Source organism: Triplophysa dalaica, chromosome 10, assembly GCF_015846415.1.
Source record: "Triplophysa dalaica isolate WHDGS20190420 chromosome 10, ASM1584641v1, whole genome shotgun sequence".
NCBI classification, from domain to species: domain Eukaryota; kingdom Metazoa; phylum Chordata; class Actinopteri; order Cypriniformes; family Nemacheilidae; genus Triplophysa; species Triplophysa dalaica.
The window spans coordinates 21,354,479-21,377,898 of NC_079551.1; the positions used below are offsets into that span (position 1 = coordinate 21,354,479).

General features: G+C 36.2%; 2 protein-coding genes across 4 annotated transcripts; one reads left to right on the forward strand and one right to left on the reverse strand.

Annotated features, from left to right (window-relative positions):
* Positions 1 to 306: 306 nt before the first annotated feature.
* Positions 307 to 17,502, forward strand: rubcn (rubicon autophagy regulator). Of its 3 annotated transcripts, XM_056757950.1 has the most exons (22): positions 307 to 648; positions 1,557 to 1,710; positions 2,103 to 2,186; positions 2,261 to 2,420; positions 2,498 to 2,604; positions 6,397 to 6,553; positions 6,740 to 7,126; positions 7,583 to 7,630; positions 8,072 to 8,167; positions 8,801 to 8,916; positions 8,999 to 9,200; positions 10,052 to 10,156; positions 10,530 to 10,604; positions 11,888 to 11,948; positions 12,143 to 12,275; positions 12,435 to 12,580; positions 12,660 to 12,724; positions 13,776 to 14,014; positions 14,408 to 14,469; positions 14,545 to 14,698; positions 15,452 to 15,545; positions 15,811 to 17,502. In XM_056757950.1, exons 1-22 carry the CDS (start codon positions 611 to 613, stop codon positions 15,954 to 15,956), a joined length of 2,829 nt encoding a protein of 942 aa, XP_056613928.1. In that variant the 5' UTR covers positions 307 to 610; the 3' UTR covers positions 15,957 to 17,502. The 3 variants fall into 3 exon arrangements, with proteins under 3 accessions (XP_056613928.1, XP_056613930.1, XP_056613929.1); XM_056757952.1 differs by lacking the exon at positions 10,530 to 10,604; XM_056757951.1 differs by lacking the exon at positions 7,583 to 7,630 and having other exon boundaries at positions 312 to 648.
* Positions 17,503 to 18,097: 595 nt separating this feature from the next.
* On the reverse strand, positions 18,098 to 22,972 carry LOC130429495 (5-hydroxytryptamine receptor 3A; the record flags this gene model as incomplete). Its single annotated transcript, XM_056758086.1, has 9 exons — positions 18,098 to 18,324; positions 18,413 to 18,673; positions 18,968 to 19,178; positions 20,344 to 20,504; positions 20,891 to 21,060; positions 21,386 to 21,495; positions 21,801 to 21,845; positions 22,272 to 22,438; positions 22,942 to 22,972. Coding segments are annotated over 9 exons (1,383 nt in total), but the record flags the coding sequence as incomplete, so codon positions are not given.
* Positions 22,973 to 23,420: the final 448 nt, after the last annotated feature.

Here is a 23,420-nt window from a genome sequence, read left to right on the forward strand (position 1 = left end):
TGTATATTAAAATGTAGAAGGTATTTCGTCTGGTCACTATATTAAGAGTTTGGGTTCTAAAAATCATGTGTTTTTTATTGTGTCATCATGTTTTTATTGTGTTAGTTGTATGTTAGTTTTTTTAGTTATTATGGCTTAAATCAAAACAAACCAAACTCATCAAATACAACGTTACATAGCTTAGAATATATAGGTTACGATTTATTAAACAATAGAAAAAAATGAAAGAATATAATTTTACTCATTCTTTCCACTAACTCCAAGCTCCTCTGTCAAGCTCCAAAAAAACGACAGAAACAATATGAAACTTAAATAGTGTTTATGTCGTTACTTTAAAGATAAATTATGTCATTGTGATTTTGAAATTTTTCATGTCTTTTATTTAGATGAAATCAGAAACTTTTATTACATGTAATAAGTCTGCTTCCGCTCTTCCTGCAATGCACTTCCCGTGTAAACGTTTTATCGCTGGCTTCACATTTCTCTGTCTTGTTATGGTGCGGGACGCCCAGTGGAAACACCTTCTCCTGCTTTTCTGGAGATTTTCTCTATTTCAGTCTGATCTGTGATCAAAATCTGGCTGAAATAATCACACTTGACCGGGGCATTGATGGAAATATCGAAGGAGTCGGAAGAGGGCGAGCGCAGGTAAATGAAATGAACATATATCGCAGTTCTGAGTTTGACAGCTAAGTTAGATACAGAGGTGTTTAGGTTTCGGTTATTCAGCCAAATGTTGTTCATTCACCTTCTCGTTCTCTTAAAAATATCTGCGTATGCACATATATAATCTGTTAACAACATTCTTGTTTGCTGACACCGTTATCGATTAAAACATTCATATTGAGCTAGCCGGCTAGTGAGTTTATACATCGTATTACAACGAAGGCTATGCTCATGACTTGTAATTACGCTCGATAGAGATCTCTGATTGGCCGAAATGGAACCGTTGATATGTGGGCGGTGGTTCGTATGAGAATAAACCAATAGCAAAACGGAAAATCCAGGAAGTTTCCCAAGTAAGGCTACTGACGCATTAAAATATTTATGAATACGCCATAATCATAGTAGGATTCGTACTTGGTTAGCATCTTATGTTCTAGCAGCAAACACATTGACTGCACATCTTCAGTCTCGTGATGCACTCGCGTCAAGCTGTTAAATACCAGACGACATCACTAAATAATAATAAAAATACTTGAAGTGTTTTCATAGATCTAATCCAAATTCAATGCTTACTTTCTTTAGGTATAGTAGTGTTTATTTAACTTTTTACATTAATGTCATGTTTGAAATATCATTATTTCCTGTTTATGTTTTTATTTGTGTATCTTATTCTACAATAGGAAAGAGCTGAAACATTGCTAAATCTTATTCTAGCACTTATGAAAATGAACTATGGTTTCATTATATCAAAGGTGTTGTAACTATTCCATAGCGCAATTTAACTCTCAAGAGCACAATATGAGTTTTTTAATCTTTTTTTTTGGCACAATTCTATTATTTTAACTTTATGAGTATGACCAGTCTGATTGGTCTCACGTGTTTGTTGTTAGATGGGAACACTGGAAGCTTCTGTCTAATCTGAAGACCACCGTTGAAGGGCTGCTGTCAACCAACAATCCCAATGTGTGGTCTCGCTATGGGGGTCTTCAGCGCCTGCACAAGGACATGAATAATATCCTGGGTCATGGCCTGAAACATGAACAGGTGCTGTATGTTCATTGATGATAAAAACTGCTATCTTCTTTCAAAAACATGAAAGAAAAATGTATACAAATAGTATTGCCACCCAGGAACATTATCCTAAACAACAACATGATATACCAGGAAGTATGAGACACAAATAGCCTGTGTGGCCAATTGAACAAGTTTCATTTCTTCATCCTTTTAGTTTCTGTACTCTAAGGGAGATCATAAATTACCCATGTGACGTATCTAACCAAAAAGAATGTTAGATTTACTCCAGGCCAAAGTATGGATAAACCTGCAGTATGCTTTCGTGTTGCCGTGTTCTTATACAACAGTTTACACAATGCATGCCGAACACATGGCCAAAAAATTGCCACTGCGGTACACGGTCTTATTCTTTCACCCTGCAGGTTTACTACAAACAAAAAGACTACTGGCGTTTTGTGTGGTGCGTGCGGTACCTCTGTCCTCATCTGGCCCGTCATGTAGAACAGGTATTTGTCAACCGAGTAAGATTTCCCACTTCTGTTGTTGTGCCATCTTAAATGAGAATGAATTTGTTTTGCAGTTCAGTCAGTTGGAGCCTGTGTTGACCAGTGGCATGCAGTGTTTCGGGGAGGGTTTTAAAGCTGAACGCTGGCTCTTACACAGTCTACAAAGTCACATCTTATCTGCACAGCTCAAGCCGCTACTTCACCACAGAGCAAATATACAGAAATACTACAACAGTACGACAACATCCGCACATCAGCATTTTGGTTGCATTGTGATGGTATTTATCAAAATTTGTTTTCGTCTTTTGTAGATGGGGCATTCCTTTTGAGCGAGCCACATGTGAGTGCAATGTTCCAGTGTCTGGAGGCGGTGGAGCAGAATAACCCGCGACTGTTGGCCCTCATCGACACTGTCCGGGTGAGAACTGTTGATTTGTATTATATATCCATAACCCAGCATTCTTCAGATATAATTTCCGTTTAAAACCTTTTTATTGAACCATGTCACCATGAAATCAAAAATTGTATGGTGAAAAAACACAAGCCATGCCCACAATTTTTAGTAGATATTCCATTTTACTCAGGATACTGATCACCTCTTATAGTTCACAGGGACTTTAAAGAGATTTAAATCTCCAAACTTCGATTTATGGTGGCCAAAGTCAAAATATCGTCAGAAATCCTTATACCTGAATGCAGGTCTCATAATGAAACATGTAAGATAACAACAGCTTGTTTGTGTTTGATAGGTTGAATAGGCAGTGGCCTTTGACCTTTTTGACCTAAACGTCTGGCACAAATTCTTTGTCACAGATCTTTTTATCTAATAAATCCCCGAGCAAACAAAAGGTCAGGAACAGTTTGTGTAATAAAGATATTACACTGCTATACAAGAACAAGGCCAGCAACTCATACTAGCCCTAACAGGCCAATATGTTTGTTGTGATGTATTGAAAATTGTTGTTGTGAAATTCTTTTGCAACATATGTCATCAAGATACTACCTAGTTGGCTGTCATAGAGTTCAAATTGCAGGAATGACTGTGATATGTACGGTATACCATAATATTCTACTAATTGTGGGTTTTAAAATAATAGAATTACATTACATTGTTTGTATATAACATTGTACATGTTAGGGATATCATTTAAAATTTTGTCCACACTGGATGCAGTGCGATGCCATTAGAACAAGATGTGTGTTGTGTTGCGTCCAGTGTAGACACAGTTTTAGACTAAATGGATTAAAATCCAAAAGAACTGTGAAGAACAGTAAAAAGGACCTGTTTAGGAATGTTTTAGTGCACATACATATGTATAATGTTGTACAGCATTACATCTTAACAACTAAAATAGTGCTGTAAAACGATTTATCACGATTTATCTCATCCAGAATAAAAGTTTGTGTTACATAATGTTATATGTCTGTGTACTGTGCAGATTCATTTTGTATTTATATACACAAAGATGTACAGTATCTCACAGAAGTGAGTACACCCCTCACATTTTAGTAAATATTTTATTATATCTTTTCATGTGACAACACTGAAGAAATTACACTTTGCTACAATGTAAAGTAGTGAGTGTACAGCTTGTGTAAAAGTGTAAATTATCAGTCCCCTAAAAATAACTTAACACACAGCCATTAATGTCTAAACCGCTGGTAACAAAAGTGAGTACACACCTAAGTGAAAATATCCTAATTGGTCCCAATTAGCCATTATCCCTCCCCAATGTCATGTGATTCTTTAGAGTTACAAGGTCCGTCCCAGGTGTGAATGTGGAACAAATGTGTGAAATTTGGTGTTATCACTCTTACTCTCTCATACTGGTCACTGGAAGTTCAGCATGGCACATCAGGGCAAAGAACTCTGTGAGGTTTTGAAAAAAGAATTGTTGCTCTACATAAAGATGGCCTTGGAGATATGAAGATTGCCAAGACCATGAAACTTAGCTGCAGCACGACCATATGGTGTCCAAGACAAAACAGCGGTTAAACAGGACAGGTTCCACTCAGAACAGGCCTCGCCATGGTCGACTAAAGGAGTTGAGTGCACGTGCTCTGCGTCATATCCAGAGGTTGTATATGGGTAATAGATAGGTAGTATGAGTGCTGCCAGCATTGCTGCAGAGGATGAAAGAAATGGATTTCTGGAACCATGTACTGCGGTCTGATGAGACCAAGATACACTTATTTGGCTCAGTCAAGAGTGTGTGCGGCAACCAGGTAAGGAGTACAAAGACAAGTGTGTCTTGCCTACAGTATAGCATGTTGGTGGAAGTGTCTTGGGCTGCAGGAGTGCTGCCCGTACTGGGGAGCTACAGTTCATTGAGGGAACCATGAATGCCAACATGTACTTTGACATACTGAAGCAGAGCATGCTCCCCTCCCATCGGAGACTGGGCCGGAGGTCAGTATTCCAACATGATAACCACCACAAACACACCTCCGAGATGACCACTGCCTTGCTAAAGAAGCTGAGGGTAAAGGTGATGGACTGACCAAGCATGTCTCTCGACCTTAACTCTGTTGAGTATCTGTGGGGCATCCACAAATGGAAAGTGGAGGAGTTCAAGGTCTCTAACATCCACCAGCTCTTTGATATTGTCATTGAGGAGTGAAAGAGCACTCCAGTGGCAACCAGTGAAGCTCTGGTGAACTCCATGCCCAAGAGGGTTGAGGTAGTGCTGGAGAATAATGATGGCCACACAAAATATGAGCCTGACTTTGGGCCCAATTTGGACGTTCTCATTTAGGGGTGTAGTCACTTTTGTTGCCAGCGGTTTAGACATTAATGGCTGTGTGTTGAGTTGTACACTCACTACTTTACATTGTAGCAAAGTGTCATTTCTTCAGTGTTGTCACATGAAAAGATATAATAAAATATTTACCAAAATGTGAGGGGTGTAATCACTTCTGTGAGATACTGTACATGTATATATTTGGGACATATTTGCATGTACATATTATTTATATTTACAAAACCATATATAAACATTTAATATATATATATATTAGTGGTGGGGCGTTAACGCCGTTAACGCAGTGAGACTCTTATCGCGCGATAAAAAAAATGTCGCCGTTAATCTATTCTCAAAGTTGGGTTGGGAGCTGGGTCTATACTACGCAAGCTATGATGACTTTCACCTTGATATTTTAGCGCGGATGTATACCAGCTTAACTGCACTGTACGGGGCGAGAACGAGATTTTTCAACTCGCGTGATTCGCGTCATTCGAGGTAGCAGAAGCCGCCTCATCATCTCATAACCAGGGCTTCATTCGCGCGATTCGCACAGCAAGTAGGTCTATTGGCTCTTTGCATTAACATATAAATCACTCGCGCTTGACACGCCATTCGCGTTTGGTCTGAACACAACATAACGTTACTGTGAAATTATCGCATCAAACGTGACGTGCTAACATGGATGCAGCTATGAAGCCGCCGGGTTTGCTTCAGGGAATATTAATTTTTAAGTTAGAAAAAATTCTCAATAGAAACATCGACAAGACTAAGGTTGTTTGCACCTTGTGCAATGCGGAATTGGTTTAAAAAAAAAACTTTCTCTCAACAGGTAGTGGTCTAGCTTTAGTTGAAACCAGTAACTTTGTATTGAGATCTAATGTATTATGGCTCCTGTATGACATATCGCTTGTTGCTCCCTCACTCTTTGTAAGTCGCTTTGGATAAAAGCGTCTGCTAAATGACTAAATGTAAATGTACTGTAGGAGCTCTTCCAGTCTCAAGTACCACCTAAACGCAAATCATCCCTTAGCTAATGCGGAAGTAAACACAAGTTCATCTTATTGAACATAATTTAATTTTCATCACCAATTATCATAGTAGAACAGCTTTCTCAAGCAGTTTGTGATGCATTTTGGAAACAGGAGATGAGCCCCTGGTCTAATGCGCCACCTGGCTTGAGAAACCCGTTCTCAAAGACTTACTTTTAGTCATTATTTGGGTAGCACACATTCTGAATGCCTTCGGCAGAATTCAAATGAGCCATTTTAATCTAGATTAAAAAAAAAAATCTATGACCACCACTAATATATATATATATATATATATATATTTACATGTATGTGTTTATGAATACAAAATGAATATGCACAGTACACAGACTTTCGTAAACACAAACTTTTATTCTCGATGCAATTAATCGTAACATACAGATTTGTCAATTTCGTCCATCTCTTGTGTGTTTACAGCTTTCGCACTTGAAAGAGTCTCCATCCCTGGGTTTGCTAAAGAGTCAGAGTATGTGTTTGCTGCCAGGGGCGACAGGAAGTTGGAAAACTGCAGACGACTCGCAGTGCCGCAGACTGACGGAGATTCCCAGCACCCCACACTCCACTAACAGCTCAGGTCAGCAGATTTCAGAGCGAGAACAACAGGACGCTCTGTGAACGCTGGCTTTTTTGCGCACATAAAGACCTCATACAAAAAGAAAATGCCATGTTGTTTGGCCAAAACTCTGGTGATGGAAAGTGGGCGGTGGTGAAGAAATGTGACCATTCCTCATATTCGCATTACATTTGTGTTTGTCTTCAGATTCTTTGCCGTCCACCACCACGCAGAGGGCGCCATGGGTGTGTGGACGAAATCAGAGCCCCCCGGACACGGGAATACCTCACATCGCCTTTACAGAACCCACGTCACCCGCTCCGGCTGATATCCGCGACTGCGGGGAAGCGGATCTGGATGACGGTCCAGAATATCTTGCAATCGGTAATCTGGGGAAGCACAGACGACGGGACTCATCCAGCTCCACTCAAAGCAGTGAACACCAAGAAGCAAAGGGCTCCACCCACATGGCTTTGGCTCCACCTCCAGCACGACGTTGCTCTTTCTCAGAGGCTCAGAAGAACATGGGGCGGAGCACCAGGGGACACATACGGTCTCTGTCCGATACGGGCATCTCTCACAAACTAAAAAATGGTGGGTAAAGATGTTTTTTGAGGCGGAAGACCTCATCAAATCAGTGTCGAGTTGTGCATCAAAAAACATGCAAAAAATGTGATTCAGAGGGTCCTGTTGATTCATTTTAGTGAATTGATTCATTTCAGTGAATTGATTCATTTCAGTGAATCAATTTATTTTAGTCATCTTTAATGTACCCAGAAAATATCATTTTCCATCTTTTATTGAAGTGATATGAATTTGCATAATGTTTTTACAAACATTTCATGAAAATATAAAGTATAAACACACTAACTCACTAATGAAATTAGATTTTTTTTTTTATTTGTATTAATTTAAATGAAATCTTAACATCTTGCTTGTAAGTGCTGTTATTTTTCTGCTGTTTTTCTGATCTTGCTGTGGGTGTCTGGGTACTATCTTTACTACTTCAACTCTATTCTCTCTTTCTCTTCTATCTCTTTGTATGTGAAGGAGAGGGTCACAGGAAAATCAGCATAATTATCGAGGACCCTGTCGCAGGTTTGCAGTGCTTTGAAACTGCATTTTGTCCAAACCATCCATTTTCTGACACCCTCGCATGAATTCTATTTGCAGCATTTTGTTTTTACGTTTCTCGCATGTCATTTGGTCTGTTTTCATTTAAAGCAGTGAGCCATTCGTGTTCTTTTATATTATTTTTCCATATTTTTTTTATTCATAAAAGTTTTTATTTAATTGTAATCTTTCGTATTTGTGTTTTTGGTATATTTTATTAAATGTACATAAAAGTAACTTTAAAAAAGTTTCTGGTTTTACCTCTCAGGCAAAGAGGTTACATCCTTTTGTTTATTTTGTTCCTCCATTCAGATTAGACATTTTCATCAATGTTTGTTCTCATGGAAAGGTGGGGAAACTGGGAAGATGTATTCTTTAACATCATGTACCTGCATTTGAACTGGCTTGTGTATCTGTGTTTTACAGAATCGGTTATGGATACACCATGTTCGAAGAGCTGTGGTCCATTTTCACCTCAGATCGGTGATAGCAGCACTCACAGTTCTCTCTATATGGAGTCTAGTGAGTACATGCATGCTTGCTTTCCAGAAAATCTATAAAAACTGAAATTAGTGCCACTAGTGGCTGCCAGTGGCATTGCAACAATTTTTAAAACTGTATTTAGATTAGTTAATTTCATGCTTGTATAACAATAGCTTGTCTGGAAGTATAATTCGTTTTACAGCTTAAAGTTATAGAACAAGACATTAAAGGGGTTTAGTTGAAGAAATAGGAAGTTTGATCATTTAATTAATCATTGTAAATCAGAACTGATTTTTTTTGAGTTCGGTAGATTAACCTTGAAAGCTTTGAGAAGTTAGTAGGACATTTTTTGTTAATTGTGCGGTATTTTAAAAATGACAACACAGGCTTCATCAAGATATGAAGCACACCCTTAATATGCTGTTGTTTAAAAATTAAATTTACAACATTAACGAAATTTCTTTAAATACAAAAAATCACACTTGTCTTTTCTAGGTTGAATACACTAATGCATTGAAGATATAAAAAAATTCTAACAATTGTTAACATTTCTGTAAAGTTATGACAGCGTAGTCAGAATCCTTTTAGACCAAATTGTCATACCTTTTTGATATTTCTGTAAAGGAAGTATATTGTTACATTGTTATATATTAAGTCTCTGTGTTCCTGTAGATGGTTTCCATGACACCAGTATCCCGGACGGTTTATTTCGCAGACCCTCCGAGGGTCAGAGTCTGATCAGTTACCTCTCAGAACAAGACTTCGGCAGCTGTGCTGATCTGGAAAAGGTAAGTCAAATGTCCTCGTCGCAGTCATTGTTGTTCTTGTCTTATACTGTTCACTTTATAACTTAAACTCATGTGTCTGCAGGAGAACGCCCACTTCAGTATCTGTGAGTCTCTGATAGCCGCCATTGAGCTGATGAAGTGTAACATGCGCAGGCCGCATGATGAGGCGGAGGAAGAGGGCGATAGCGACTCTGAGATTCAACAACTCAAACAAAAGATCCGCCTGCGCAGACAACTAATACGACGCAGCCGACTGCAGCCCCCGACTGCTGCTTCACATCACGGTGAGTTTTCAAAAAACAAAATATTTCATTTGTCCGCTTTCAATGTCCAACAGACACAATACATCCGTCAGAAACAGATTTAGCCACTTTTGGTGTCATTTCAACCACCTCACCGTTCATTATGTAATGGAAATGATCATGGTAGAAATGTAGACTTTTTTTGTTTTCACAAAATGGCCGACACCTTTTTGTTTAGGCTTCATTGTTGGTGGGCCATTATTTCCTTTTATACATACTTCCTGTTTATTTCAATAATTAAATAATATTTTAAATGTTTGAAATTTTTGCTCGATTTTAGAAAATAAGTATTTTGGAAGACATTTTACGTGACTCATTGAATTAAAAACATGTTCTTGATGAACTTTAATCTCTGTTCTAAACTAGTCATTTGAATAGCTTTCACTCACTAAATATATATGATTATTTGAAAAAAAAAAACACTTTCAATGACTCAATTTAAATTTAATTTAATTTGATCATTTTTTTATTAATTTATGCACAATGTAGAACAGAGGTATTACAGTTTTGTCCTCAGTTTTATTGTTTTTTATTGATAATTTAAATTATTTAAAATTCCTATCAATTTTTTGTATGCTTTTGACATTATATTATTATTTTTTTGTTGCTATATAAGATAGATATATATTTAGTTTATTATTATAATTTTAGTGCCTTTTAATTCGGTTCATTAAAATCGTTGAGTTTTTTTTCAATAGTTTTTAGGCCAATATTTTAGTTGATATCAATAAACAGAAATGTTTTCAAACTATCATTTTCTGTAAACTATAATAACCTTGAAAAACTGTAAATGTGAAGAGCAAATATGTCTTATCTTTGTCTGGTTTCGGCAGGTGTTCCATCTGTTGACAGCGCCGGCTCACGCAGGAGTTCCCAGGATTCCTTTCACCCCTCTGACTCCGGCTCAGACAGAGAAGTGGAGGACATTGAGCTCCGAGGTAATCGCCTCGCAAAGTTTTCATTCCTGTTCGTGATCATATAATCATCCAATCCATCCACAATCTTCACTACCCCTGTCATGTGATTTAAAATATGTAATCACATTACCAGATTCTAATGGATAACATTCACTCACTCTCTCATGAATTTTACTTTTAATCATTTTGTGCTTGGTAATTTATTCATGTGTTGAAGATGGAAATAGCAGGATGGTCATTGCAGTTTTATTCTACACTAAAGCAATAAGCCGGAGGAGGATGTGGTGAATATAGGCGTTGTTAGAGACAGAGCAGACAACAGACACAGCAATCACTTTAAGTTCACTGTTATGTTGGATGTGGCCGTGTCTTCAGCGATGTCTCTGTCTCTCAGATGGCAGTGAAGGTCAATCCCTGCTGGCGGTATCTCAGATCGGACTATCCCTGTCGCTCGCGTCCCTGTTTTCAGGTACCAGAGACAGAAGGGGGGATGGGAAGTCATGTTTGCAGCTTCAAAGTCTTTGCTGCTTGCATACGTGTCTAAAAAACGAGTATTAATAAGAATGATGGGTTGTGGGTCAGGATGTGTGTTGTCACCTTGACAGATATTTGAGCAATGACTGTTTCTGCTTTTCCCTGCTTTTGCTTGATCATCCAAACCCTTCTGGCATCTTCATTTCATGTGCTGTCATTCTCATATTTCTGCGGTGTTCTCTAATTTCAAAAGATACTAAAAGTACAACCATATTGGACCAGATTAAAATAAAAATGTAATTGTCCTTGGGTGCATATTAAAACTCAACGTACGATTGTGTTTAAAGGAATAGTTCACCTTCGAAATGAAAATTCCGCCATTAATGTCGTTTCCAGCCTGTATGACTTTCTTTTTCTGCTTAACAGAAAAGAAGGTATTTTGAAAAATGTTGGCAAAAGATCAGCACAGCCCCCATTCCCTTCTATTGTATGGACACAAAGACTTTTGTGTTCTGCGGAAGAAAGAAACTCATAAAGGTTTGAATTGACATGAGGGCATGTAAACGTTGACAGAATTTTCATTTTAAAGTTGAACTACTCTTTTAAGTGCTTCTTCCTGTGAACACTAAGGGATGACCTCTGATGCATCACCAATCCACATTAAATATATAAAACCTCGTAATTTTACAGATTTTTTTCTGTTATTCTTTTTACAGATTTTCATTACATTACATTTCATTGCATTACAAAAATGCAGTTCAATTTGAAGCATCCATTAATGAATTATATTGCAGTTTGTTTCTCAACAAAGCCATTCATATGCCTCCTGGACACTTGGAATATATGGAACAAGTCACTTGAAATTATTTTGTAATGCTTTTGCTTATCTTTTCAGAGAATGTCTCATTCCAGTATAATTATAAATAAAAACGCACAGAAAAAGCCTGTGTTATAGTTATGGAATAAATAAAGCCACCAGGAGTTTGAACACATGAGGATGAGTAAATAATGGCAATTTTAATTGTTGCATAAACTTACCCTTTAAATACAAGTAATCGACATTATGCCATAAATTGTTGTTTAATGCAATTGAACTGTAATATGCAGAAAATAAGTTAATAAGATACAAATATATATTGATCAATGTAACTCTAAATATTTAACAGTATTTCAAAAACAGAAAAGTAAAATATTCCTTAAAAAGGTGGTCTACATATTGATCACTAAACAGCTCTTATTGATATTAATAGATGAACTGTTTCATCTGATGTTTCTCAGATGCGGATATCAAACGCAGTGTAACATCCAGCAGTAGATCTTTCCTCAGTTCAGAGTCCATGTAAGTAATGTTGATATCATACATACTCCTACATTTGTTTCTACCTTTGTTTTAACATGACAGCATTTACAGTATTTTTGCTCTGACGTGTTGTCTAGTTATTGGGACGTGATTCTCAGATCTTTTGAATTTCAGTAGTGTGCAGTTGCGTAAGTAATCTAAAGCCCTGAATGATGAAATATCTCTCCGCACAGTTCTCCATCAATGTTACAGTCTAACTCAGCCGAGTCAGTGGCTATGGGTCTCCTCCGACAGTTTGAGGGCATGCAGCTTCCTGCTGCCTCTGAGCTGGACTGGCTGGTCCCAGAACAGGATGCCCCTCAGAAGGTACCATCCTTAAGCCCGTGAAGTACATGTAGCTAAGCTGGTTGAGTGTTGCAACAGGGGCACAGATCATCTCAAAATTTGCTAATATTGGCTGATATCAGTTTTTATTACATTTAAATTTTCATACAACCAGTTTTATCGTTGTTTGTCTTTTTAAAGCTTCTTCCAATACCAGATTCTCTTCCAATATCTCCTGACGACGGCGAACACGCAGACATTTACAAACTACGCATCCGGGTCCGAGGAAATCTGGAGTGGGCTCCCCCGAGACCACAGATCATATTCAACATTCATCCGGCTCCAAAGTAAGACCTTCACTCGATGGTGTGTTTAATAATCAACCTTAAAATCGCATTTAATTTGTCTTTTAATTTGTGTGATCAGGAGGAAAGTTGAGGTCACCAAGCAGAACTACCGCTGTGCTGGATGCGGCACTCGAATCGATCCAGGTATAAAACATATTCAATATATACATCAGTTAGAAGTTTTGGGTTTTGTTGGTATTAATCTGATTAAATTAAAAGCCTTATAATTATTGGAAAAACTTAAACTAAATGAACATTTTAAATGTTGCCACTTAAATACATTTTAAGACTAAATTAAAATAAATTAATCTTATATAGCAACATAAAAATAATAAAATAAATAATAAAATGACAAAAGCATTGTTAAAATGGCAAAAAAATATGTAACTAAAATAACAAAAAATAGAAGTAAATTAAAATATTAATAAAACTCAACTGTTCAGGGTCGGTGGACTCTGTTGTAGCCGGGGTAAGGGGTGGGGGAGTAATATGTTTATTTGATGGTATTTTTCATAAGCTTTACTCTGTTATACTGTGAAATGTCAATAAAAATGACTGGGCAAAAATATAAATAAAACTAACAACAAAACTATAATAACTTTGGAACTAACATGAATGATTGATAACAAATGATAAAAAAAGTTGAAAAGCTATATTGCTCATTGGTAGTTAGTTCTAGTTATTGCATTTACTATTTTTTACAAGTACAACATTACTGTAAATTGTTAATCGTTAAACTTTTATTAAATGAGATAATACATGAAATATTTGTGCTTTTACAACGCATTTGTCACAGCACAGAACCATTTCAAATGTATTAGTATCGGCAAAAAATAAAATGGCTTGTTTATAAAAACATAGATACTTTATATAGCATATAGATGATTTCTCTAATGTTTATATATATTTTAACCTAAAAAATCTTAATCCATGGATGTGTTGCCATACCTTAGGACACATTACTCATTTTAGCGTTAATCAAGTAGTAAAAATCAATAGTATAATACATATTCAAGAGATCAAATAAATCAGTCTCAAAATGACATTTCAGAATATAACATCTTTATATTTTTATACAAAAAAACCCATTTGGATCGAATGATCATGAGAAACATTTCAGTGTGTCCAAGCTTGATGATGTACATATACAATTCCTGTTTTAAACGTTTAGCTGAAAACTCTTTCCGTGTTACAGACTACATCAAGCGTTTGAGGTACTGTGAGTATTTGGGCCGGTTCTTCTGTCAGTGCTGTCATGAGAACGCACAGGCTCTGCTGCCAGGAAAGATCCTTAGGAAGTGGGACTTCAGTAAAAGCTACGTCAGCAACTTTGCTAGAGATTTACTGGCCAAGATCGCTGGAGACCCTCTTTTCAACCTGCATGACATCAACAGCACCCTGTACAAGAAAATGAAAGCCCTGGATACAGTGCGAGTAAGCACATTTTGTTGTTGTTCTTGAACATATACACTTTCCATACGAACACATAACCAAAATATCAAACGTTGGTGTGAAGTTGCCCAGCTCTGACTGTTCTTCATAAAGGATTTGTTAACATTGGTTAATGCATATTTTTTAAGGGAAGTCAAACGATTGATCACGATTAATTGCATCCAAAATAGAAGTTCGTGTTAACATAATAAATGTCTGTTTACTGTGCATATTAATTTTGTATTTATAAAAGCATACCTGTATATATTTTATATACACAGACATGTATTATAAGTATTATGTAAGCACCAATTTTATTATGGATTAGATTGATTCATCTTTTTATTTACTTGTTTTAGCTGTTTATTAAAACCAAATTCATCTTTTCTGTTGCAGGCACTGAGAGAACAGCTAAACCACATGAAGAATCTATTAAAAACTTGTCGTTTGTCTAAAGAGTGAGTGTTTTCCTGCATTTTTCTTCTTTATGATGCTTGGAAACATCACCCTATAAGCCCTCATTCTGTTGACAGGGTGTTGGATCAGTTCGACACGCTTCCAGGACATCTTACAGAAGACTTGCACCTCTTTTCTCTCAATGACCTCACCGCTGTACGCAGCGGCAGCTTAGCCCCGAGGCTACGAGACCTGCTCCGCCTTGGCTCCAGCCACGTCACAGACTGTGTGGTGAGAGACAGTTGAGGACAGACATGACCCTTAATAAGACAGTTCTAAAACTCTGTTTTAATGCTTTGTGGAATTGATTTACAATCTGTTCCAATTGATATTTGTGACCTTGGACAACAAACCAGTTTTAGGCCGTGTTCAGACTTAACCTCTTTTTTGAAGCTCCTAGCGTCTGTTTTACATTGTAATCCTATGGACTAAACCGTGTTTTCAAAAACCGTCCTGAGCGATTTTTTTTTTAAACGCCAGCGCTGCCATCTTTTTCTGTAGCTCAGAATATTTATTATTGCAAAGACGCTCTCTGTTTATAATTCGAATAGACTTCAGTTACGCTGCTATCTGTTCTCTGAGCTGCCTTTGTGCACAGACTCCGAAGATTCATGGTGTTCAGCTTCTATTTTGTAACAAAACGCAGCCAGCGTTTTTTTAACAAAAAAAGTTCCTATGTCAACTTTCTTGTCAAAAAGAGGTCAAGTCTGAACATGGCCTTAAGTAGCACGGGTATATTTGTAGCTATAGCCAACAATATATTTTATGGAAAAAAAATAGATTTATGCCAAAAATCATTAAGATAATAAGTAAAGATAATGTTACATGAAGATATTACGTGAATTTTCTACCGTAAATATATAAAAACTTTATTTTTGTGAGTGGATGCAGCAAAATTGCTAGCAAAAATGGCCAGAAACACGCCTACAAACCTCCTTTTTTTCATCTCTTGGTTCTTTTGCTTGGTTTTGTGTTTCTCTGTAGCTCTGCCAAGCCAAGGGCTTCATTTGTGAGTTCTGTGGAAATGAGAAGGACATTATCTTCCCCTACGAGCTGAACAAGTGCCTGCGTTGTGATGGTGAGTGTGAGACCTTATTGGAGAGACCCAGCAAAGGGCCAGAACAGTTTGGGGATATCACTTCTGTCCTTTGGAAACCTCGTATCTCCACATTTTGCGGTTTTACTTTTGCCATAAATCAATATTATTAGGCACCATTAATGTTTGTCACTGGGTTTTGCAAATGTATAACTAATAAAAAGTATTCAAATGTTTTTGTCAACTTTGACAACACAGTATACAGTATGTACAGTATTCAAGCCCTGGTTTTTGTTTTTATTCACAGAATGTCGTGCATGCTATCATAAGACATGTTTCAAAAGTGGAAAGGAGTGTCCTCGCTGTAAGAGACTGGCAGTGAGAAGGGAGCGCATGGCTCGTAAGAACATGGAGGAACAGGAGGACGGAGAGCAGCAGGCAAGCGGGACCTAGCACACAAAGTAACCAAAACCCTGTTAAGAGCACAATGAAACCGTGAATGTAGTGCCTGGTTTCAGCAACACTTACCTGATTTCCATCCAAAATAAGCTTCAGAATATCAAAGCTATGAAGTTTTATGTGTAAACAATGCGTTTCTGCATTTTACAATTTGCCCTATTTTGATTGCTTCTATCGCCTACATCCCTCAATGCTCCTAAAAGTGGGCCATTCATGGGTATTCATGTTTTTGTCGCCTCTTCTCTTTGTTTGTCATATTTGTTTGTAATATAATAACTGTCATGTGCCTCTTTAATGGAGTTTGTTTATGGCAGAAATGCAACTATGGGGGTTTTTGCACAGTGTTGGTTATTCAAGAGCTTTCCAATTTTTACTACGGAAGTGCACTGCTACAATAAAACTCATTTAAGTTTGAACAGAACAAATTTCTCTATAAAACCTTATAAATAAGGCACATTATTATATGCATTGGTACATTTAGTTCAGTGCATCATAAAAATCATGGATGAGAAACTAACAGAACTAATACTGTGAATAATTGGTAAGACCACTCTTGCGTAAATCATATTGAAACTAATTTAGAAATTTTTAAACTATGTATTTTGCTCACTTGTAAAGCCGTTTTTAACTTTCAAAAACATTTTGGTTTTACTTACAATTAGTAAAAACAAATGTATTATCCACGTTCTTGAAAACATATTTTTCAGAAATAAAAAATGACAAATTTATTTTAGTCATTTGTAAACGTGTGCAAATTGAATAGAAGGAACACCAAACGTTTGTTCTTGCGAATCATGAATTTTCGTAAAAATAGTTTCACGAACAATTATTCCAGTGTTTGTTCTGCTTCAAGAATGCGGTCCTATTATTTTTACATTTGACATGTTTTTGCTTGAACATTTTGCACCTACCAAAAATGGCACTTTGTTTGTATGTTTTCCTTCTCTTTGTTCTAAAAATTCCTTGGATATTTAATTTGCACTAGTTTAATAATGCTCGTGGAAATGTGAATAGTATTAATGTATGACTTATCAATCATTCCAACATCTTACTTTCCATCCAAAATCAGAAATGATCTTGAAGTGAGACCCATATCTGTCCAATGAAAGTACTTGTGTAAAAGAAGACGAGTCAACCAAAGCGTTGTTTGCTTAAGAGAATTTATTACATTAATAAGTTATAATTCACTACATAGTTTTATCTGTTTATGATTTAACTTGGAAATGTTGTACTCTGGATCACATTTGTTTGCTGCTGTGAATATATTTGAAGCAATAACAACCGTGTGCTATTCTGAGGTATATAACTTGAATGCACTGACTGAATGAATGGACACACTTGCTTTCCTTTAGATTTGTAACAGTTTGATCCTGCTGATGTTCACTTAAGTGTATTGTTAAATTAACTGGATTGCCTTTTTTATTCAGGGGCTTTTAATGAGCCAAAGTGCACTATTTCAGAAAATGTAAATAAAATATACAGTATAATTTCTTATTGTTATATATCTATGTAACAAATTATTAAAGATGTTTAGACTGTTTCATTGTCTTTGTGTTGCTCATTAAATTGGAAATTATTTTATTTTTATTGCATAGCCAAAATTGGTTGCTATTAGCATAATGAATGGTCCACGTTGCAGGTTATTGTGGCCAAGAACCACCCCCATCCTAGACGACAAGACAAACATGTTGTTTTAGGCCAAGGGTATCTAAAATAGTTGTTACTGCTATAATGGAGCTCATACAACTGAAAGTTGTCTTTAAACATAATGGGACCAGAGAAGGTTTAACAACAAAATTTCCTATTGACATTGTATAATAATAAAAATACAGGGAACAACTTCTAAAAACATGACCGATTTTACAGATTTAAAAAAATTATAAATAAAATTTTAAAAAAGACTGCAAATTTACAAGAAAACGGGAAAACCGATTTATTTCAGTGCCCGAGTTGCTGGAAAATATTTGTTTTTACAAGATTTTTTTGTTACAGTTTGCTTTTGAAAATATGGGCATAACCCGAAAATAACAGAAAAATACCGCAAATTTTAAGCATTGTATCTTTTATGTGAATTTTTTAACGCCCCAGCTGCCAGGATTTTTTTTTAGATTGTATCTTAACATTTTGACCTCTTTCTACTGCTCCATCCAGATCCACCACATGCATATAATCACAAGCGCGTAGCCTGTGATGATCAGCAGATAAATGCGAAACAGAAAGAAGTCCAGGATGTAGCCCACGTGACACCACTGGTCCTGTAGTTGATCCTGCCTTCGTAGAATAGAGAAATACGAATGCATATCTCGAAGATCCCGACTGATCTGCCTGAGCTCAGGTACATCCAATGTCATGGTTCCAGAGCCTATAGGTCACAAAAATGAAATATAGCATCTAAATGTTGTACATTAAGCATCTCACAGTTTATATTATTGCTATCAATGTCATCTCACTGTTGGTTGTCTGTTGACTGGAGGTTGATTCTGAAGACGGAGTAACCCATGGATTAGTGTCCTGTTTCTCTGGTGGGTTAGAAAAAGGGTCATCTGGAAAACTGTAGCAAATGATTTTGCCCAGAAAGCCAAACACAAACACTCGAACCCAGTGCGGCACCTCCCTGTACTTCATAGTGTTGTGATGGAGAACGCAGGTGATGAGGACCGTCTCCAGTAAACTTATGACCATGAGCGCCAAACACACCGAGAAATAGATACCTGAGGAGGTGATGAAGAATTTTCCTGTGTTAAACATTGTGAAACAGGTTGAGAACCATCCAGAAAGAGTTGCAAAATGTTTTGTTGCAACAACCAAAGCAGCGCATGTTTAGGCACTTCAGTGGGGCTTTAAAATTGTAATTATTTCGTTTTATAAAACCTTAGTATAAATTGTCTTAAAATATTTATTGTATAGTAATACAGTACAATCAGAAGTACTTTACAAACCCTTGTGGGTAAAGGTCTAATATCGTTCACACATTGCCACTAACAAGTGTGTAATGTGTGACTGACCTATTAAAGGTGTTCCATTAGCAGTGCTGGGAAGCAGGTCGTTCATGATAAGCAGAAAAACAGTATAGCCCAGAATCAAGGTCATTTTAAAGGACGCGCGATCCACGCTGTGTGGTGGCAGGTAGAAGGACAGAATGTCAATGATCATGAGAAAGGCGCTGGGGATGATCAAGTTCACCACATACAGTATTGGCCGTCGCTTTATTACCACCTAATGAATAAGAAACAGGACAGGTTAATCGTAACAGAGGTGGATTGTTAAATTAAGTCATTTTTTAAATGCAACATTAAATATGATAAAAATCTTATTGGCTCATGCTTTTTAGCCAACCAACAGACACAGCCAGTCACGCTTTTAGAACTATCATAATATCATATTATAACTTCATGGTTATTATGAAATCATATGTCTAGAAAAATATCATGGAAACTGAAAATGAAAAGTGAATTTGTGCTTAGGACAAGCAAAAAATCTGCCTACGAAAAATAATCTTGAATTGAGTGACTTAGAAAAAGGTAAACTTTAATTCACGATTATTTTGCTTAACCCATTTTGCTAAAATCAAGACTTATTTTCTTAGGTCATTTTGCTCATCAAGAAAATGCATCTTGATTTTCAAGAATTTGTAGACATTTTAACTAGAAAACAAGAAAAAAAGATGAGTAAGAAAGTCATTTATTTGCATTTATTCTTATTTAACATATATATTAGCATGTGATGTGTTAAACAGCATTAACAATCGCACGTTAGCTAAAATGATAGCAAGAGTTACAAAATTTGTATAAAACCTTTTGTGCTTTACTTCCCATAATATTTGTGACCCTGTCAGTTTCTAGTCGCTTTGTCCCAGAATAAATGTAAAAAGCACACCGTTTTTTAATAATAAAAGAGAGGGAGCTAGACCTTATCATTATTATAGGATTATAAAAAATCCTCAATAGCAAGTAAATGTCAAAATTATGATTCTGGCTCAATACACTTCACTCGTGAAACAACCAAATACATGTCTTCAACATCTTGGGCTTTGATATGAAGAACAACCATGATTTTAAGATGATATTTACGAGAGCTTTTGTTTCAAGAATTTTGATTCTTCTTCATTTTTGTCTAAAATTAATCTTGAGAAAAGTTTTAAAAACAGAAGCTTTTTCGAGAATACATAACATTCCTATCTTTTTTCTTAAATTAAAATTCAGATAAGAATTTTATTCTGAAGAATGTTTTGTGAAGAAGGTTTCTACGCACAAATTTGCATAATGTGCACAGCATACATACTACTGTTTATACTGTAATAGTAAGTAGCAATAAGTAAGGATGCTATTCCAAAAACTCAGTGTGTCTGAATTAAATATGTCTGTACATGTTCATTTCTCACCCAGAAAGTGATGATGTCCCATTCATCTATTCCGAAGTTCAAAATGCTCGCTTCCCCCAAGATGACCACCAGTTCCCACTCTCCACTGGCCTGCAGGTATAGCTTTGAATTCTCCGTCATCTCATTAAAGGACAGGGCAGGGCTGACACGTACATCCCTGACTGGAGAGAATACAGGTGTTAATGTTACATGCAAACACATGTGCGTGTGATGTTTGCTGATTTTCACTACGCGATTATCATGGCCAAAATAATTCACAATATTATAACTGTGTGTTTATTATACTGCATGTTCTCTCTATTTTGGCCAATTAATCACCTTACAATACAATAGGCACAGACAAAGAGTCTGAAAACAGTGTGACTCCTATTTCAAAATGTTAAACAGATGCAATACCGTGCAGGACCTATTTGACGGAGTTTCAACCAGATACGGGCACTGAAATACGTGCAATATTCTCGTATGTGTATTAATTTAATTAAAAAAATGATCACACATAAATAAAACGTGATATAGGCCATAGGACACATGAAGGCAGAAACATTACTGGTGTGCATGTAGGAGCCGAAGGTGAAAGAGCAGTTCTGTATGTCGAATGGGAAGCTAAAGATTTCAAGGTTACAGGCGCTAACCAGCCTCAACATCCTGTCATAGCGGATGGTTCCGTTGTGGTTCACGTAAACGTAAGGGCAAGCCTGAGACACGTCATCATCCACACTGTGCAGAAAGACAGAGATAAATATTAATGAGATATACCTGTGACTGATTCGACAACAAAGAATATCACAACTGAGATCTCTTAGACACCCGTGAGATAAAAAAACACCAGAAGCAAATGTTATGAGTTATGTTAGTAAGTTGTGAGTTGTCTCATAGTTGTGTTGCATAGTATTATTTTTTAAGTGTTGTTTCTTTTTTTTCGTGATTTTCCAAAAACTTCTTGGATCTACATGCAGCTGCGATAATAAAGAAATCTATAAGCAAATCGACGTTTCTCTGTTGTGTGTAAAACATCCACAAGCCTCCTAGAAGAGCCGCTTACAACTCATAAACGATGATGTCAGGTGTCCAGAGGTCTTTCACAGGAAGGGAAATTCTCTTAACATCATCACACGATTCTGGATCCCAAATGAGGAACTCATGGATCCAGTACTGTAAAACACAAGCAAAGAAAGCACAGGTACGTCTGTAAGATGTCTGCTAAAGATCGGCACGTCTGGAAAACATGTGCTTTGTAATCACGTCTGATAAACGTCTTAGAAAAGGTAGTTTTACATACATTGTACATTATAAGCATCTTACAGACATCTAATAAATGACCTTCTGACAGCAGACATCTAAGAGACGTAATGCAGATGAGCAAAAATAAAAAAAATACGTCTTGCAGATGTCAAAAAAAGACGTCTCCCAGATGTGTGTGTCAGGAAAACGTCCATTTATAGCCTTTAAAAACGTACCAGTCTGAGCCAGAGGAAGGTGGTAAGAATCTGTGCCTTTTCGTTCTGCAAAACAGTTTAGGTACAATTATTCTGAATTTATAATGTTTATGAATATGTTGAAATTTGCATGGTATTGGCCAAGCTCACATGGTGCACTGACATGCAATTCAAAGAAATGTGATGCTCACACAAGAAAGGTATTTAAAGGTATTTAGGCTATAGGCTATAACTATAAGGGTAAATATAACAATCAAATGTTATCTCGTAGGAATTTGTACATTTACGAGGTGGCAAATTCGTATGAATTCATACAAAAACGTACGATTGTTAGACAATACTAAAGACCCTCCCCTAACCCCACCCCTAATCCTAGTGTCACTAGGGCAATAGCAAATTGCACTAAAATGTCTGAATATAATTGTTTAAAAACTTATATCTTATAACTCATAATTTCTTAATAATGTATGTTATTGCCCATTTTTAACTCACCACTCCTAATATAGCATAGAGAGTGAAGGAGATGTTGGTTATGGTGGGGGTGCTGAGGTTCACAGTCGGTCTTATGGGCTTTCTGTCAAAGACCTGCTGTAGAGACTCATACGTGGGTCCACTCTGTCCCTCTTCACAACGGAGCAAACTCAACAGACACGGCAATGCTTTTAATCACAAAGACAGACCAGACGGTTTCCACTTAATTTGTAGACATTGTTTTGTTCAGTGGCTCTAAAAATTATGTATACAGTATGTGTAAAACTAGGTCTATCCACAACAAATCACAACAGTCGTCTGAAAACCAATACAGAAATTGGCTTTAAGTCTTAAAAAGGGGTGTTTTACTCATCACTTTTGATTTGACAATTTTGTTTTACCACAATTATTTATTAACCAAACACTATATAATACTGTATGATACTACCATATTCTATTGATATATGTTATTTTAATAATATAATAACCATTACAAAAAATGTAAAAACAATATCAAATTGTTACAGTTTAGAATAAATAGACTTTTAATTAAAGTCGTGTCAAGACCAACAAGACTTTCAATCTGACAATACTTTCTTACTTATTTTTTTATTTATGTACCAAACAATATATTATACTATAAAATACTCCAATAAACTATAATATATATATATTTTAAAATACCAATAACCAAACAAAAGAATAAAAAATTGTGACAGATCTTTTAAAATCAGCAGTTTTTAAATTAAAGTCATGTCAAGTGCAACCAGACTTTTAATTTGACAATATTTTTTACTAAACATTTTTATTTATGTACCAAACAATAAATAATTATAAAAAACTCTAATAAACTATAATATATATATTTTTTAATTAAAGTAACAATAACATAAAAACAATAAACAATTGTTACAAATCACTTAGAATAAACAGACTTTTAATTTGACTATTATTTTAACTACAATTAGATATACTATAAATAAATTATATTTTAATTATAAAATTAACATCAAATTAAAAAAACAATAACAAATTGTTACAGATATCTTCTAGAATAAACAGATTCTTAAAGTCATGTCAAGACCAACTACCAGACTTCCAAACACAAACTAGCTTCCTAGAATACCTAACTTCCTAACCCCAAGCAGCACGACACCAATACATATAGAA

What these genes read in the sequence shown, in the direction of transcription:
- rubcn (XM_056757950.1), top strand. Translation starts at nt 611, where the DNA reads ATGGAAATATCGAAGGAGTCGGAAGAGGGCGAGCGCAG. An exon ending in CCCTCATCGACACTGTCCGG is followed by an intron (nt 2,605 to 6,396) that starts GTGAGAACTGTT and finishes GTGTGTTTACAG; the next exon opens with CTTTCGCACTTGAAAGAGTC. An exon ending in GACTGCTGCTTCACATCACG is followed by an intron (nt 9,201 to 10,051) that starts GTGAGTTTTCAA and finishes TGGTTTCGGCAG; the next exon opens with GTGTTCCATCTGTTGACAGC.